This window comes from Habropoda laboriosa, unplaced genomic scaffold (genome assembly GCF_001263275.1).
Source record: "Habropoda laboriosa isolate 0110345459 unplaced genomic scaffold, ASM126327v1 scaffold42, whole genome shotgun sequence".
In the NCBI taxonomy this organism is placed as follows: Eukaryota; Metazoa; Arthropoda; class Insecta; order Hymenoptera; family Apidae; genus Habropoda; species Habropoda laboriosa.
Genome location: NW_017100181.1, coordinates 687,661 through 707,221, shown reverse-complemented (window position 1 = coordinate 707,221; position 19,561 = coordinate 687,661). Strand labels below are relative to the sequence as shown.

General features: G+C 34.7%; 1 protein-coding gene across 1 annotated transcript in view; it reads right to left on the bottom strand.

The window, feature by feature from the left end:
• The window catches only part of LOC108579092, a 48,202-nt gene that overhangs the window by 14,772 nt on the left and 13,869 nt on the right, over window positions 1-19,561 (bottom strand). Inside the window, exons 3-4 of the mRNA XM_017942535.1 lie at window positions 17,558-17,638; window positions 786-949 (exon numbers count right to left, since the gene is read on the bottom strand). Coding sequence (XP_017798024.1) covers window positions 786-949; window positions 17,558-17,638 — 245 coding nt within the window. The remainder of the gene's footprint in view (window positions 1-785; window positions 950-17,557; window positions 17,639-19,561) is intronic.

The following is a 19,561-nucleotide window of genomic DNA, read 5'->3' as shown; positions in this document are numbered from 1 at the left end:
TATAAAACGAAGAGGGCCGAATTTAAAGACTTCGCGGGGACGGATCGCGGGCTAAATTAAAAGAAGTCGCGGGCCGCGAGTTGCCCACGTGTGCTTTAATCAATTATATGTATTGAGAATAGATTATATTTTGAATTTTTTCTCCTACTGCGAGTTTCTCTGCTTAACATAGGCCCAGGCCGGGCCATAAAAGCCATGGGTCCGCTGACCGTGGGGCGATGCCGAGTATATAACAAATGTTTTTCCGCATTTATGTAGTCGTGCGACAACCCCGAACTGAGTAACTGTTTTTCACTCAGGTTTTCGCCTCCGTCTTTTTGTATTTCATTTCTATCAATAAACGTTTTTTTTTCTCTGCAGTCGATTGAGTCAATCTTTATTCGCTAATTAAAGATCCTCAATAATATGGCTATTTTTTATTGATTTAAAAAAGAAAACATAGAGAATTATGTGGCTTTACATTAATACAATTCTTATATTATTGGTTTACTATTTTTCGAGGTGCTTGAGGTTTCAAATGACAATTGTAGAAAATTTAAATATGGAAATTACAGTTTCTTAAAAAAATGGTATATGTACATAGGAACGCGCCAAAATATCTGGGTCGTAAAGCAACGATCTCTTGTTTATGGAAATGAATAATATTTTGTCAGCAACCTGTTATTTTTAAAGCTATAATTTTCAGATACTGCACAAAATAACGAATGTTATTCTTTTAATATTTATAATATCTATTACATATTAATATCTTTCGTAGATTGCGGTGATTTAGGGAAGTTTCTCACGTTTGAATGATGTTTTCTTTGTCACGTAATGCGACACGAAGAGCATCTAATTCCTTGTAATGATCTCTATTTCGGTGACCAGCTGGTGACGTGATTCCACCAGAAATACTTCCACCTTTTTTCCGTCTCGGTGTGGTAGATAAAGATACTTCTATGCTGGCCATCTGAAAAGAGAGTAACAAAGACTAATAATTGTCAATACTGTGCTTAAACTTACACTTCGTACCCATCTTATGCATCAAATGCTTAGATTTACATATTAAACACAGTGGAACTTGGATAACTCGAAAATCTCTGTAAGACGAAAATTTTCTTCATTCCCTTCCGCTTCGCTGTAAAAATCTCTACAACTCGAAATAAACCTTCCGTTAACTCGAATTATTTGTCGCATGTTTAACACGTAGTTTACCTCTACAATTCGAATTCAAAAGAACTCGGACCTCTACAAATCCAAGTTAATTTCTACATAACAGTCAATTGTTTGTTTCTTCACAGAGATAAACAGTGCACGAGTCTTGATCACAAAAGCAGTTTACTGTGAAAGATCGAAGGAACAAGTTAAAGCACAGTTCTATCGTTTCTCGTTCTTTTCTCCGGATTATATGTAACAAAATGAATTCTAAACGCAAGCGACAAACATTAACACTGGCTGATAAAATAAACATAATTGAAACAGTAAAAAGTGGATCAAGAAAGGAAAACGATATTGCTAATGACTTCTCTTTGTGGAAAACTCGATAAGTCGAAATTTCTATAACTCGAAGATTTTATCACTTCCCTTGAGGTTCGAGTTATGGAGGTTCCACTGTATATTTAGTTTATATCTTTTGCGCTCACGTAATATATAAAACATATACTTTTTTTTAAACTTAGTTACTTATTATTGATATCGTCACAGGTAAGCTAGGTCATCTGGTTATCTGAAAAGAGTAAAATATTTGGATTTCTGGGTTTGGAAACTTAAAAGTGTTGCCATTTCATAGAAAACGAAATTTTTTCTTAAATATTAAAGTTGAAAAATTGAATTTTGAGCACGCTGCTTTCCACACACTGTGTATCGTTCGAAATTAGACACAAAATTACACACAAGATGCACAATCTCGAGAAAAGGATGTTGTAGTAGGATATTCGGAATGAAAGGATTTTCTTTGGTATTTGGGAAAAACACACAAAAGTTTATTTATCTTTCGTCGATACATGTTAAATGTTTGGTACAGAATAATTTCGAACAAATCAATGCAGTGTTCGAGCTGCTGCTTTTGCTTTCGGGCGTCCGACTTTAAGCAGCCGTACTCCTCCGTTACAATATTAACGAAACACAGAATAATTTCGAACAAATCAATGCAGTGTTCGAGCTGTTGCTTTTGCTTTCGGGCGTCCGACTTTACGCAGCCGTACTCCTCCGTTACAATATTAACGAAACGAATAAAACGATTTATAACAATTACTGTGGACCACCAGAAGTACTAAGCAATCCTCTCCGAGCTTCCTCAGGCGTCCGGGTAACCTCCCTGTACTCTCCTCTCTCAGAGGCGACCGGCGGATAGTCCAGCCGTTTTCTCCTCCAGAGAGTGACCCAGGTGTCAGTCCCCGTACTCTCCTGTGCTGTAAGGGCGTCCGAAAGCCAGGCTCCGTACTATCCCACTCTGAAGGGCGACCGATGGTAGTACCTCCTTCTCTCCCAGCAGAGTACAGCACGACTGCTTGGCCGTGTCCGCGGCCGTGGTATTTATAGCTGAGCCTTGCTAATGAAGCGCGGCTTATCAACAAGACGCGTCGCTAAGTGTTTTCCCGCGCGAAACCGCGAGTCTCCCGCGTAAAACCGCGAATCTACCGCGGATCGCAAGCTAGTTTTTTCTAGAAGCTTCTATCGTTTCGCAATTATTTGATTGACGACTAGGATAGAGAGTCGTCCCTCTCACTTCCTCTCACGGAATGCAAATTTTTGTCGCCGTCTTCGTTGATGGTTGTTACAACGTTAACTTTAGTGGAAATAAAGAAAACGTATAATGTAATTTATTTCATGCTATTGTAACAAGCAGACGTTGAATAAATTTCTGATTCGTATAAAAAAAATTATTTAACATAATAATTCTGGCTTGACAATGATTATTCTTGATATATAACCACAGATCAGTCTGATTTTGAATCATTATGAACTTCAGATTCAGTGTGAATAGAGAAAATGTATAATATAATTCATTTCACGATATTATAACAAGCAAACGTTGAATACATTTTTGATTCGTGTAAGAAGAATTATTTAACACGATAAATTTAGCTGTACTATGGTTATTCTTAATCTACGACCACAGGTCAACCTGATTTTTAATCCCTACGAAATTAATTTAACCACGAGTAAGTAACGAGAACGCTAAAACCTATGTTTCCATTGAAGAATATTGTAAAAACGTATAAATTGTTATATGCAATGTTATAAAAAATTGTCGGAAGTATAAATTTATAACAAAATTGTGAAAACTGATAAATTATACCGTGTTACGGTAACAGAAATCTCCCGCGAAAATCTCCCGCGAAAATCTCCCGCGAAAATCTCCCGCGAAAATCTCCCGCGAAAATCTCCCGCGAAAATCTCCCGCGAAAATTTCCCGCCTGACATAACCGACGATTTTGCTAATGACTTTGGGGAGAGGGTACCGAAGGTATATTAGGACCCGCCGATGTCCCGCGAACTTATTCACCCTTTATACTGGGCCCTAGACACTTCGCGATAAAGCTGAAATTATTGTGTTAAATAATTTTTTTAATACGAATTAGGAATTTATTCAACGTTTGCTTGTTAGAATAGAACGATAAATTTAGTGTAAATATAGAAAACGTATAATATAATTTATTTCATGGTATTGTAACAAGCAAACGTTGAATAAATTCCTAATTCGTATTAAAAAAATTATTTAACACAATAATTTCAGCTTTATTATGATTATTCTTGATAAATGACCACAGGTCAACTTGATTTTTAATCGTTATAATCTTTAAATTCAGTGTGAATAGAGAAAATGTGTAATATAATTTATTTCATGGTATTGTAACAAGCAAACGTTGAATACATTTTTCATTCGTGTAAGAAGAATTATTTAACACGATAAATTTAGCTGTACTATGGTTATTTTTAATCTACGACCACAGGTCAACCTGATTTTTAATCCCTACGAAATTAATTTAACCACGAGTAAGTAACGAGAACGCTAAAACCTATGTTTCCATTGAAGAATATTGTAAAAACGTATAAATTGTTATATGCAATGTTATAACAAATTGTCGGAAGTATAAATTTTTAATAAAATTGTGAAAATTGATAAATTATACCGTGTTACGATATCGGAAATCTCCCGCGAAAATCTCCCGCGAAAATTTCCCGCCTGACCTAACCGACGATTTTGCTAATGACTTTGGGGAGAGGGTACCGCAGGTATATAAGGACCCGCCGATGTCCCGCGAAATCATTTACCCTTTATACTGGGCCCTAGACACTTCGCGGCGTATTTTGACCTGAAGGTTCTGAGATGTGAATAGAGTGGTCGGGGGCTACTAGCTAGTCTATGTCCACCCTGTACACACTCAGCCTTCTTGTAACACTTGTATACATTAGAATCAATTAGAATTTCTATTACTAATTATTAAACAAATTTTAACAATTACCGGCACTCGCTAGGCACGTAATATCAGACTTTAAATACTCGACTTCGAACTTCGGTTTAGTCATAATTCTATTAATGTTATAATAACGTATAATTTATTAATTTTCACAATTTTATTATTAATTTATACTTCCAAAAATTTGTTAAAACATTACATATTATTATTTATACATTTTTGCAAGTTTCTTTGACAAATAAGTACGTTTCAACGATCTTATTACTTTCTCGTTGTGAAATCAAGTTCGGAGGATTAAAAATCAGGTTGACCCTTGGTCGTAAATTTAAAATAGCCATAGTGAAGGTGAAATTATTATTTTAAATAAATGTTTCTATACGAATTAAGAATCTATTCAACGTTTGTTTGTTGCAATACCGTGAAATAAATTGTATTATATATTTTCTCAGTTTAGACTGAATTTAAAGTTCGTAAGGATTAGATATCAGGTTGACCTGTGGTCGTAGATTAAGAATAGCCATAGTGAAGGTAAAATTATTACGTTAAATAATTGTTTTTATACGAATTAAATATTTATTCAACGTTTATTTGTTGCAATACCGTGAAATAAATTGTATTATATATTTTTTCTGTTTACACTAAATTTAAAGTTTTGTTTACATGTTATAACAATTAGAATGTAGACGTTTTGCCGTTTCACGGTTTTTCCTCTGTTAATTATGTGTTTATAAATCATTTCAAACTAAAGCAGCACCATGCCCACCCTTAATTAAACCGTCTCAGTAGTTTACCGTAATTAATAATCTATTTTCGGAATTTATACGAGAATTTTTGAATTTTAGTAAATACTAGAGTCAGTGCATCGCGTATTGAAATAACAGCTTCATCGCTAGTTCGTTTATTATTGAATATTTTTACGCGTTTAACTTATGCTTCTCCCCAATTCTCGTCGCGTATTTTATTCAAATTTTCTTTTGATTCTTTCAATTTTTCGTTTTTTAGAAGTATAGAAATATTTTTACTAATATACGACTAACTTTGGCAAGGAAATGTACCTAATTCAAAACATGTAATACTTTCTACACGAACTTAACGGGTGTCTTAATACTTATCAACGGCAGTGTAAGTGTTTCTTATCTTGTTTAGTGGCGTTGATAGAATAAAATGATCATAAAATTCCTATAAAAAGAGATGTTTACGAGAAAGTGCAAAGACTTTCAATCTTATTAAAAGTCGTTTTGTTTCACGTATTTCTCATACACTACCGGCCGAAAGTTTGGAACCTCCTGCCAATTTATATTAATATTGAATCTGCTACTAATTCTTTATTGATTTGAAATTGATATTGTGGAGATCAATAGCACTTTACCTCATTTCGATTGATTTGAATGATAAAAAATTCGTTAGAAAATCATTATAAATGCTAACGTTTTTGGGGAATTTTTGTGCAACTTGCAATGCACAGTGATTCCAAACATTTGGCCGGTAGTGTATACATGCACACATACAACACTATACATTGCAAGCAACTTTACGAATTTTTCATTACTCAAATTTACCTGGACGAAATAAATCGCCATTGATTTCTGCAACATTCGTTCAAAATACACAAGGAACAGTTGTTAACAGATTCAATACTGATGTATGAACACCGTCGTTCATAAGTATTTGGACACCCGTTACGTTCGTACAGAAATTATCGCATGATTTAAATTATATTTCCTCGTCAAAGTTAGTGTCGTATATTAGTATAGATATACGTATATACTCGTTATACTTTAAGATACTTGAATAATTTTTAATAATTTTGTGACGACTTTCGTGAGTCAAATAATTTTATATTAAACTTGCAATGACAAAGAGGCTTGATTCACATTCAGTACGTAGATTTCCGTAAGTTTTAAGAGATTTCAATAGATATTAATAGAATACAGTAGATTTTAATAGAATTCATCAGATTTGAAGACTTTAGTACATTTTAGTGGATTTTGATAGATTTCTGTAAGTTTCAAGAGACTTCAATAGGTATTAACAGAATAGAGTAGATTTGTAGATTTTAGTACATTTCAGTGGATTTTGGTAGATTTCAGCAGAGTTCAGTGAACTTCGATACATTCCAGTACGCTTCACATTCGGTAAGTGTTCCAATAACTTACGAATTCCAAATTGGCAAGCTTTCGGCTAGCAGTGTGTCTCGCAGAAATTCATACCTCAAAATTACAAGTCACTCGAGTTCCTTCGCGAAATTCTTGCCTGCGAGCTTCTGGTGACTTGTTGCTCTAAAATACTCTAGCTTATGGGTGTGCTTTAAAGACGGTCGAAACTGGGGGCGGCGGAACGACACGCAGTACGAATACAAATTTATCGTTCCATTAAACCTATGATTTGTGACGATGGTTGGAACGGATGTCTCGACCTTAATGGACTTCCACATCAGTACTGCACACGATGCTCGATGGTCCTTGAGAAAGCAGTACTTTGTCTCTCCTGCTGGCATATAGCGCGGAGAAGGTCAATGCCGGCCTTGACTGCGCAGCAACCAGAGAGGAGGATGCGGTACGAGACCTTGCACGCCCAGCGTGTCCCACACGAGACCACCGACTAGATTCGCTTGCAGAAAATATGCAACTAACCGGATATCCTCCGTAATCATTGCCAAACATTCCACTCATCTCTTAACCCTTCTGCGGAATTTCTGAAGTTCTAGGAAAAAAATATAATTGGTTTCCATGGAAAAAAATCGTACAAATTTTATCCCCTTTGTAAACATTATCAATGTTTATCAGATATTCAGCGAAAATTAAATTAAATTTTGAGTCCTAATGACACATTTAGTAACAAAGGAAAAAGAACTTGTGACTTGATTTTGGATCAAATTGACCCAATTTCAGTACAGGGGTTAAAGTGTTTGCTTGTATTTCTTTCAATTTCTTCTGACTGATACTAGGATTGTTAAAACTGACTGTAAAAGTTTCACTTCTTGTATTACTTCTTGTTTACCAAATATATTTTTCAGTCATTTTACAATCATTGATAAAAAAAGAAAGTAAGATACTGTATTTGTAGAATTATATGATCAGATAATCTAGAAGAGCTTTAACGAGGGATTGGATGAATTAAATATAACTATAATTCACTTTATGGTATTTAGTTATGTTGTATTCACACACATTGTCAGTCACAAAAGTCGTTGTACACTTTATAAGAACTTTGTATTTTAACAGGTTATAATTTTGAATTTCAAATTTTCATAAATAAATCCTTTCCTTGAAAATACTTGTTTTATTGTATTATTTGCTGTTGTAATCAAAGTAAATTGAATATATGCAAACTTAACAAAAGCGACATAAGTCTACGTTCCCAACCATAGAAAATTCAAGAGTTTGAAAATGTACAAAGTGGGGTACGTAAATATCTCCACTGTTTATGTACAGGGTGACTCAAATAAAGTGTTACAAACTGTTTTTTCAGAAACTAATGAAGATATCCACTTCATTGTTGCTTTAATTAAATTGTACAGGGGAGAGCTAACCTTTTAGTGTCCAACTCATTATTTTGTAGTCATTTTTAGAAGAAACAAATGGGGGACCTAGATTCTTTTAAATGGAAGGTGGTATTAATTCATCGTTATTCGTACAGATTTTACAAAACTGAATAATATTCACTTGAACTATTTTCTTTTATTGTATATATGTACATGAGAAAACTGTCTAGAGTGAAAATGATAAAAAGAAAAATCTCTCCATTTTTTGTTTTGAGATTTCAAGGTTTTTCAACCGCTATAGTATTATATATTCTTTTTCTATATCCTTACAAAGCATAAAATGCCAAATTCTGCAACTTTACATTTAATCTTAACTTGTGTTATTTATTTTCATCGGTATTATCGACTGCAGAACAGAAGAAACTGTGTTATTAGACCGAATGGTTTTTAGACTTCAATTATGCATCGAAGCCAACCGCCATCACTTTGAGAATTTCTTATAGCTTCATTTCCAGATGAAAATGTGCAAGCTTTACCGAGGTGCTGCACAGAGACTTCTACGGGGAAGCCCATTTTATATGTACATACCTTCCTGTACTTCCATATTTAACTACATAATATTTTAACAATGTTTCAATTGTTTTACATTACATTCTCAAGTTGTAAATTTCTGTCACGACAGTTTTCACAATGAATTCTTACCAATTTCCATACGTTTCTAGGCACATAGATAGCAAGCTGTGTTTGAAAAAAAAAAAGTGTCAAACTTCGAGTTTAAAGAGGTATATACAAGGAATAATATTGAAATCTAAGGATATCCGGTTCATTGTTCTTCCCTGCCCGCTCGGTGGTCCGCTCTTTATCCGAGACATACTGCGTCCACAATACTATCATATCATATCCTCCTTCAAGCAGTATAATATTGAAAGAAGAAAGCATCAACCCTTTCCATGTTGCCAAAAGGGACAGTATGTTAGGATATCACGACAGTATTGATTCCATATAAATATACAGGGTGTCCCAATTTTTTCCGATCAAACTTTGTCACCCTATTCCATAGGTGTAAATAAGGAAAAAATGTTATATAAACATAGGTGGTTTGAAGCTTTGTTAAAGAGTTACGACGAAAATATGAAATAGTAAGGTTATGGTAACGGATTTGAGGTTATGATACAAAATAGGAATAGATCAGCGATATGTACATCTATTTAGTTTGTTCATACGAACTGTGTTTACGATCTGACGTTGTTGAAAGTGTTGGATGTAATCTTTGTCCCTTTTTTTTAAATATTATTTCTGCCTTAATAGAAGTTGCGCCTATTGGCTCAGGGCCAATTTACCAACTTATTCGTCTATGTTACCATCTACTGCGATATTTTTGGTTTAACATTTGTTAATTGTATGAGCAGTTCTAGAGAAAAATTTTCAAAAAATCTCTAATGCATCAGTAGTAAAAAACAGAGTAGAACTTATCCTAAGCGTAAATATTAATACTATCAGTTGGGAATGAGGTAGTGTTGGGCGTAACTTTTGCCAGTGCCATTCTTGTCTTATATCTCGTTACCATTTCCTTCGTATTTTTCTTGTAACTTTTTAACAAGGCTTCAAACGACCTATGTTTATATAACACGTTTTTCTTACTTACGCCCGTAGAACGTACTGACAAAGTTTGGCAAAGTTTGATCGGTAAAAATTGGGACACCCTGTAGATTGTAGGTTAATACTGTTCTTCCGGAATGATCGGTAAGCAGAATTTACAAGACTCTTCACTTTACACAGTTAAAAGTTGAGCTGGTAATACTTTGAAAAGTGTTGCAAACATTACTTGCAAGGGATAAACATAGATCAAGAATGGTACCTTCTTATTCAGTTTTGTTCGAGTGAAATACTAACGATTAGTGAACGCAATATTAATTCTCGACATTTAACGTTATCTTGCTTTCGGAATTATTACTTTCCTTAATAATTATGAAACACGTTCTTTCAGATTTAATACGTGACTTACAATTAAGTAGCTTCGATGTTAATATTGCAATTCATTACGCCAGTTCGCTTTCTAAAACTATTTAATTGTACGTTTCGAAATAACTTACACGATACAACATGATAAACGTTAAAAAAAGGAATCCTTTTCTATTCGAAAATTAACGAATAAGCTGATTTAGAATCTGCTACATTCTGTAGGCGTTTATTTTCATCTACAGGTAAGATAAGCGGTTTCTAAGTGTCACCTTCTCTTGCTTCGCATGTTCTTCGCTCACCGAGCCTTTTCGCGTCGGCTACTTGACGTGCACTTGTGAGATTATCTCCAACTAAGATTTACGGCGTAAAGATTCGCGGTTGTGAGATAAAACCTCTGATTTTAATAGGTTTACAATCTTATTTCACTTGAAATTCGAAGATTGTGCATCGAAGATCTAGCAGACTCATGAAAGGATTTCAACTAGGAACAATTGAAAATAAATGTAGTTAAAGTGATATAAAAGATGAACGATCGGGATATTCGCATAATTCTTTTATGCATTTGAAATTGTGCATTTGAAGAAGGTTATGTGAATTTTAAGACACTTGAACGTTGGCCTGCAAAATTCAAGATTGGTCACTTTTTATTGGAAAATGAGCCGAAAGGAAGGTGATAACGTTTTAAGAAAAATCATTGAAAACAAAATTTTGCCAAATCCTCTCCTAACAAACTGCCACTTCCTCAAGCACCTGAATAATTTCCTGAACAAATAAATTATCCCGAAATGAAGACGCTGTAAAAGTGGCATTCGAAGAATTTTTTAATTCAAAAACCAACAATTTTTCTACATTTGAAACAATGAAGTTAGTTAATCGTTGGAAAATTTTGATTAAACATATTATTTTTTGAAGAAACACAATCTATTTAAAGTTTCATTTCAAGAAACGTTTCACATGCACCAACCTAGTAGTATTAAAAAAAAAACATAACTTAGATGTGACATCAAATACAGCAGGTCATCAAGTCAAGCAGAACAAAGTAATAGCAACATTAATAAAACTAACTGCAGTATGTTAAATGTAAGCTCGGAATCTTAACCCTTTCGCTGTTTAGTCCGTACGTCGTACGGGCAGAGCGGGATCTTATCGCTTAATTCCTTTCGTTGGAAAAGAAATCCAAAAACAAAAAGAAAAAAATATGAAAACGAATAAGGAAAGATTATTGTGAAGAATGTAACGTTGGGCTATGCATACCGGTTGGAAAAGAAATCCAAAAACAAAAAGAAAAAAATATGAAAACGAATAAGGAAAGATTATTGTAAAATATGCTTCAAAATTTTCCATACTCGGACTAATTATTAGAATATCTTTAGGAATAGCAGTGGAACACAGGTGAAACGTGTTCTTTCTCGTATTTTTACCATAAATAGAAGCAATACTAATTATAAAGAAAGTCGAACATTTTTTGACCGCTTTTTGTTATTTCACTGAACAGCGAAGGGGTTGAAGTACAATAAACTTAAAAAACAGAGTAGTTGATAGTGAAGAAAATAACTGCAACGTTTCGTCAAAATTGTAACTTTTAACCCCAGTCTCCCCTGCAGTTTGAAGAAAGAACGAAACACGGAGGATGTTAAACAACGAGATAGTATAGACACCACGTGAATCGAAGCGTTGGATCGAATCTACCATTTTGTCCACCCATTGCTAAGGAAAACTGGGAACGAATGGACGGCGATCTCTGTACGAACATTCTGCGAATTTTTTCGCATGTAGAAACGCGGTGTACACGTTACGTTGTAAGAGGACGATAGTCGCCGTGTGCACGCAGGAAGCGGATATTTATTGCGGAATTTGTATGGAGAAGACCCGCATTTCTGAGATAATCCTGCCACCCCACTCTGCAACCGAGCGTTACAATAGTTATACCAACAGGACAGGGTCCGTGCTCGTCTCTACTTCGCCCTTGCGTATGCTTTAAACTATCAATGAATTCGCTCAACTTGTAGCAACAATAATAACATTTCTGACACGAGACGATTTGCATACACAACTTTGCACGATTTCAACCGTGCACGGTGTAAGTTTTCTTCTTCAAATTGTCGACACTTGTGCGTACTTAGGTATATTACTTTCAAAGGAAATTTCTATCGTTTATAACGTCGTGTGTGTTATCTTTATTTTGAAAAATATTTCCTCTTTCGTTGCTTATCCTTGTAGCGTGGTCGCTATATTTTGCATTGCGTACAGGTAACACGGTTTGAGAATTAGGGAAATACCCGAACACTATGAAACATAATAAGAGTTTTGAACAGCAGAAGATATCTCATTTGAAACTTTTCTGTCGAGCGTGGATGTCGTATCGGATTTGACTGTATTTGTTTGAATTTTTAATTCATTTTGTTCGCCGAGTATTAAGTACATACGTTTTAAAACTTTGTGTTTCTCTTGTTTTACTACGTTATACGTAGATTAAACATTTTCGGGTGAGAATTTTTCAACCTTTTTTTAGAGAAATGGTAATTATGTGTTCCATTTTTGTGAATTAATTTGCACTCCAGAACTATGTTTGGCGGAAATAAAAAAAATACATATTAATATGGTACACTTTTGGTGAAAAGTGCTTTAATAGAGATATCTCTCTTAATTATAAAAATATAAGAGCACGTTTTCCTTCACTTTTGGAACATAACCCCCTTTTTGTATTACTCCTTTGTTTCGTATAACAGGCCATTTTAGGAACCTAATTTAGAATTACTTTCGAGAAATGAAAGCATTCGTTCAGACGTGCACTGTGTGCAGAATAATAGGGGTGAAATGTCCAAAACTGTTAAATTGGGACAAAGTGATTTTTCACCGCGATTATGCGAGGCCACATGTGTAATTAGGTTGGGAAATTTGATCACACCCGCTATATTCTCTGGATATTACCCCATCAGATTATCATTTGCTTCGTGAATTACATATTTCTCTCCTCTACGAGGAGTAAGAGTGAAAAATATTTGAATGAAAAACCGAAGAAATTTTACAGTGACGGCGTAATTAGTCAAAAAGATGGGAAGAAGTTGTGGAACGCGAGGGTGACTACATTCTTCCATAGCGTTCAAAGGTAAGTTTGAAATATTGATCGAAATGGCGCATCAATAAACGACAATAAATTATTAAGCAGTCTATTTATGGTAGTTATTAGCTCTTAACTTTCAGGTCAAAGGGGGAACTGTAGCGAAGTCTACTTTTCTTCACAAGCAAACAATAATTCGATTATGAAAGATTAACAAACCGAGCACGGTTGTGCATCTTCTAAAGAGATGTTTCGTTACCACAATTTCTTACTGAAACATCAAATAGCTAAACAACAAGTAACTATTACATTGGTGCATATGAAATGTTTTCTGAAATCAAACTTTACACACACTACCGGCCAAAAGTTTCGAATTTGCACGAGGAAAAATTGGTTAAAGTATTCTTAAAATTGCTGACTTTATTCTGGAAATTTTTGTATAACTTGCAATGCATAGTGGTTCCAAACATTTGGCCGGTATTGTGTCAATAATTTCCACACAATTCTATGCACCTTTCCCTTTTTCCAAGTATCAAAAAATCATTAGTCTTTGAATTCAAAAATCCTTCGAACGCTACCCTTACAGTGTCTTCATTTCAGAATAATTTATTCGTTAAAAAAATTCTTCAGGTGTTTGAAGAAACGATTGTCTGTTGGAGAAAGGTCGAATGAATACGAGAAAATATGGCAAAATTTCGTATTCTTTACCCTGGATTCTTTTCAATCATTTTTCTTCCCATTTTTTCAGTGAAAAGTAACCATCCTTGAATTTTACATACCAACGTTGAAGTACCCTAACATTTGCATAACCTTCTTCATACGCTGAGCTTACACTACCGGCCAAATGTTTGGAATCACTGTTCACTGTAAGTTACACAAAAATTTCTAAAAAAAAGTTAGCAATTTTGAGAATTTTTTAAGGAACCTTTTGTCATTCAAATCAATCGAAATGAGGTCAAGTGCTATTGGTTTCCACAACATAAATTTCAGGTTCATAAAGAATTAGTAGCAGATTCAATATTCATGTTAATTGACAGGTGATTCCAAACTTTTGGCCGGTGGTGTATATACTCAACAGCTGTCACTGCAGTTTTCCAAGTTTACACTTACACGAAAAAATGCAGGAATATTCCAACAGCAAATTCCTTCCTCACGACTACCGTGTATAAAAACAAAATTTAATACACGATATCGACCCGCCAATTTCAGCTGTTGAAAAAATTTTTGATTACCTAATAAAATTTGTATTACCATTGAAACGCCTCTTTACCGTTTAATGGTAAACATTTCGTGAATCCGTTGAAAAAGTACAAAATTGAGTTTCAGTTGTTTCGACCAGAGTGTAAATTCCTATCTCAGAGAATACCTTGGACCTTTACGAATTTCCAAAGGGCCATGTTTTGAGCACGGTAAGGGGACGAAATCTTGCCTTGGGTACTGCCGTTCAGACAGTAAGGGGCATTGACTTCTGGATCTGCAATCTTGCCGACCAGATCTGTCTGAGTCTTTGGTCCCAAGGGCGTACTGTAACCTGACTTTAGCCGATACATTTCCAAACGAAATACAATGATAAATAGAAAGAATCACCGATTAAAAAATGTACCATTCATCGTACTTACGAAGATCAAATTTTATTCGTTATCGATAAGTCGATTTTCTAAAAAAACAACCGACAAAAGTATCTGACGTGCGTATGCTATTTTCAACAGACCAGCTAAGATTAATACAGTGGTGAACTTAGTAACGTCGATCGTAATTTACGAGTTTGTAGGCTGAAGAAGATTTGAAAATCTCAAGATTCTGTAAAGAGTCCTACGAAGCAATACACAACCATCTTCTTATCTGCAATAGCTTGAATGTAAAGTTACGAAAAAGATTCATTTATCCTCAGCGTTGACTGTCCAGAGCAGAAACTCGTTGAAATTTCAAAGCATTTATAATCTGAAGAAGATTTGAAAATCTCAAGATTCTATAAAGAGTCCTACGAAGTAATATTCTTATCCAGGTTGGACGTAAAGTTACGAAAAAATTCCATTTATCCTCAATGTTGACTCGTCGAAATTTGAACTTCTGAAAACTCCGGGAAATTTGAAAGCACCGATACGCGGGAATATGAACGAGAAATTTCTTTCCATTGAGAAAGATCGTCGTCCAGTTGAAGAAGATCGTTGGTTCCCGACAGGAAGATATCCTATCAACGTTGATGCAACCTCTTCGAGCCGAAGTTCTTCATTATTCATATGGAGCCTATCCCTCCTCTGCGCACAGCACGCTCCTTCTGTCTTCTCTTACTTTCGTCCCTTCTTCCACTCTTTCTTTTGCCTCCGTTTTTTCTTCTTGGATGACAAAACACGACTTCACGCTGGTTCACTCAGGCATAAACATCGGGATGAATTTTTATAGCGTGCCCAAAGAAATCAAAACCACATCAACGAGGCTGACAACGTGCATTAATCGCACCTTGAAAAAGCACACGAAATATAGCTGCTAACAGCGAAAGGTGCGATAAAAGATCACAGGGTTACTGCGGATATGACGAAGCATGCACACACACACGTGCTTTTCCTTTTCGATAGAAGCGTATCGGTGAGCTGAAAGACTGGAAAACCGTCATGCTGGGTAACATGTTTATATGTTTATTTATTGTCAAGCGTTTGCATACCTTTGCTGGTAGTTAGATTTGCAATGTAGAATAAAATTGGATACGTGATGAGTCGCGTAACTTGTCCACCCTGGGTAACTTGCGAAGTATCTGTTCTATGAAAAAGTGTTTTACATGGAAATTGTACGGTATTCGAGGGAAGATATCCTCAAGTGGTATTTTTAAGTAACGTATTTGTTCATGAGATATTATCGTGGTGACTTGGAATTTTTTAAATGAAACGCGTACCTTTTTGTGACAAAATTTAAGAGAGCAGGGAATTTTCTATGAGGAAATTATAAAATATAAAAAAAATAAAATAATAGTTTCTATGAAATTTTCTGTAAATTATACGATTATTAGAGAGAAAGGTACAGATCAAACTGTGGAATGGTAAAGAAGTGGGCAATTTCGGTCCTTAATCAAGAAATTGCACAGGTGTATGGATGTGAATGGGTATCACTTTGAACACCTAAGTAGTGAGACCATGAGCAACGTTTTAATTATTAAATTTGGCTTAATACTTTCATAGAAAATTCACCGCTCCCTTCAAAGTTCCCTTCCTAAATAAATGTATTATTTAAAAAAAAAACGTATGTTCCCTTAAAAAACACTTTTCTGCAGAACACATACTTCAGAAACTATTCAGGCTGAACAAGTTACGTGACTCAGCCTGTATAAAATCACTTTTTAACTCCTATTATTTTTATACTTCCCATATTGTTTTGTAAACATATATAAACAAAATTTTCGCTTGTCTTCTTCGAGTTTAGCGTGAAATTTTACACAGAAAAGCACGATTTGCATCGTAACAACGTTACAGATTTCCTTCGAAATAGTTGCGGTGAAAAAAAGCAGTTGGAAAGGATGCTGCGCCACTGCGCAGTCGTATGTGGACGTGGGGCAGTTTTAATGGCACCCGCGTGCGCTTGGGTCCCAGAGGCCCAAACTCGAGTGAAGGGCCCCGAACGAAACACAGTTCGGTTCATGCATCTGCATATAAATCACTGGTTGGACAGCCTTAAAAAGCCAGGGGCTATTGCCGACCCGCCAATAACCGCGGAACATCGCCTTCGGTTTCTTCCGACGGTACGGTTAAAATCGGCTTCCATATACTTGCCTTTTTATGCGGATCCTTGGACAAAAACCTCGAAGGGGAAAAGAACGATCGCGGATGTGGTAACAACTTCCTATTCGGGAACGGCGAAATGTTATAATTGAATGTAACTGCAATCACGGAGAAAGTGTACGATTTATAAGTTCTTCCAAGGGACGCCCATCCGAGTGATGGAAGCTAATTTTAATCAAATTTCGCGTACTGCTAGAAAATCCGAAAATATTCTTTGTTATCGACTGTTACATTTAGGGGGTGAAATCGCTCTTTGAAGTTGGGGCTGAAAAATTAGAAAGGATTAGAACAATTCGAGAATGAATTGAGAGAGGGGAAAATTGTTCAATCTTGCCGAATTTAGGCAAGATCGTAGATAGCGCCACCATAGCTGGAAATATACTTTTTTGAATATTTTCTATCAACTATAAAAGAAATCTCACAAATATATGTTTTTCCCAACTTACGAAAATTATTATAAGGTGAAGAAAGATTAATAGCTGTTTAGCGTAAATGCAGTATTTCATTTGACTTCTCGTGGAATTTGAATAGTGAATTTACAAGGTATTCCTCGCGAAAAATCAGACGAAATTTATATTTAACATTTCTCTCTACCTGAATTCGTTTTCGAGTTATTAATAGGTTTTCAACCTCCAACTTTAAAGGATGACATAAAAAGAAAATAATAATAAACGTCAGATATTTTCGAATTCTCTAACTATACGCAGAATTTTATAAAAGTCAGCGTGTATCACTTGGACGCTGCACCTTGTCAGTGTTATCTAACGAAATTTTTTCCCATTACTATATTATTTAAACATATAGTCGTTGAATACTGCACGAAACAATGAAAAGTTCTTAGCGGTAGAACTTTTGTTTTCGCGGTAGTTTCTATTACCTTTGCCTCCAAGGTTTCTAGCTGCGCCATTCTCGGTTCTAGAAGCTGCTGCTGCGTCCCAGCTCCAGTATGCAGAGCAGTCTGAAATGAATGAGAAACTGAAGTTATTGGACGTTAGGGTTTATGTTCTCGTATTGATTTTTTAGGTAGTTTGCATGTGTATGTATACAAGTAAATTGGAGGAAAATTTCAGAGACCACAAATCTTGAAACGTGTGCAAACTACACATATAACGTATAAAGTATCACTTGCTCCGGAGATTGTGCACTCACAAATAGATATTATTTAAGATAATTCGGATTGAAGTACTCTAAGGATTTGTTTTTTATGAAACACTGGACTATTGCATAGAAATGTCTAGTTGCATTGTAAGAATAATATATGAAAATTCTAATAAGTAGGTAACATAACCTATTTCTTCTTTACAATGTGAAATATTCTACTATATCAATTCACGTGATGTTCTTTTTTATCCTATGCAAGTGTATTGATCGGGGCATTCATACCTTCCGAACGATGCAGATTTTGGCATCATAGAAATGGCATTGCGAAAAAAGAATTTTCTGTACACACCACAGGATTATTATGATGTAATAACACAATGTAGAAAACATGATAAATTCATTTTACATGAAATGAAACGAGAGAATTTCGTTTCAATAAAAAATCTTCAAAATGCAATTAAAAAACAGATAAGAAAAAACACTAATGGAGAACAGGTAAATTGGTTGCAAATATGTTGGATGAGGTTTATCAAAGGTACACCACAGGATTATTATGATGTAATAACACAATGTAGAAAACATGATAAATTCATTTTACATGAAATGAAACGAGAGAATTTCGTTTCAATAAAAAAATCTTCAAAATGCAATTAAAAAACAGATAAGAAAAAACACTAATGGAGAACAGGTAAATTGGTTGCAAATATGTTGGATGAGGTTTCTCCAAAGGTGCACCATACACTATTTTATATAAAACATCGATGAAGGACAAAGAATTTAAAACTATAAATTTATTACCTACACGTCCTGGAAGACCGGTAAAATTTCAAAAAATCGCCCCGGCGCCATTGTACCAAGATGCCAGGCCTATTACTTATGAAAAATATAAAGACATCAAGCAGTTATTACCTTATATACCTCCGGTGCATCATGCATATTTCAAAACACTGCCTGCCACATGCAGAGCATAAGTAAATAATATCAATATCTTGTAATTTTAACAATGTAATTAGCGTTTAAAATTTAAAATACTACTTCTATTTTATATCGTGTCATTATTTGTAAACAAAATTGGATTAATATGAAGTATATTTTAAGTGATATTTGATTTTTCAAAATTGAAATTAAACGATTTTTACAATTGTCTAATTTTGAAAGTGGTGTAAGTCCATTTGCAGCCCGTAAGTATACATCATTTTAGTAAAATACGCCTAAAAGAACTTTATATAACCAAATTACATATTGATAAAACAGTAGAAACATTGCCAGACTTCATATAATTTGCCTTAATTTTTTAATTAACAGATATGTTAACCTTTAATTTTCTTGAAACAAGAGAAAATGGACTTACACCACTTTCAAAATAAACGGTCCAAATATTGACAACAATTGAAACGGAGATTTTATTAATTTCATCGTGTTGAAAATAAACAAAGCAGAAAGAAAGGTTGTTAAAATGTATTTTATGTGTTTTACTTATTTCAGATCAGGAAGTTAGTGAAACTACGGTAGAAAACGTGTGAAAGTCGCAAAGTAACAGCTGTCAATTCTTTTTATCTGGTTTGGTGTGATTTTTAGGTCGCATACTTTATGTCATTAAGGACGAAATTCTGTTCAAATGTGAAACACAGGTTTGTGTCTTTTAGGAATTTAATTGAGTTTTATATTAGTTAACTTTGTTGATACTAGTGGTGTTGAAATTTGTTCGATACGTTCTTCTAAATCTTCGAATTCGAGGATTTCGCTGTCTTAAAACCTAATCCCATATTTTATTTAAAAT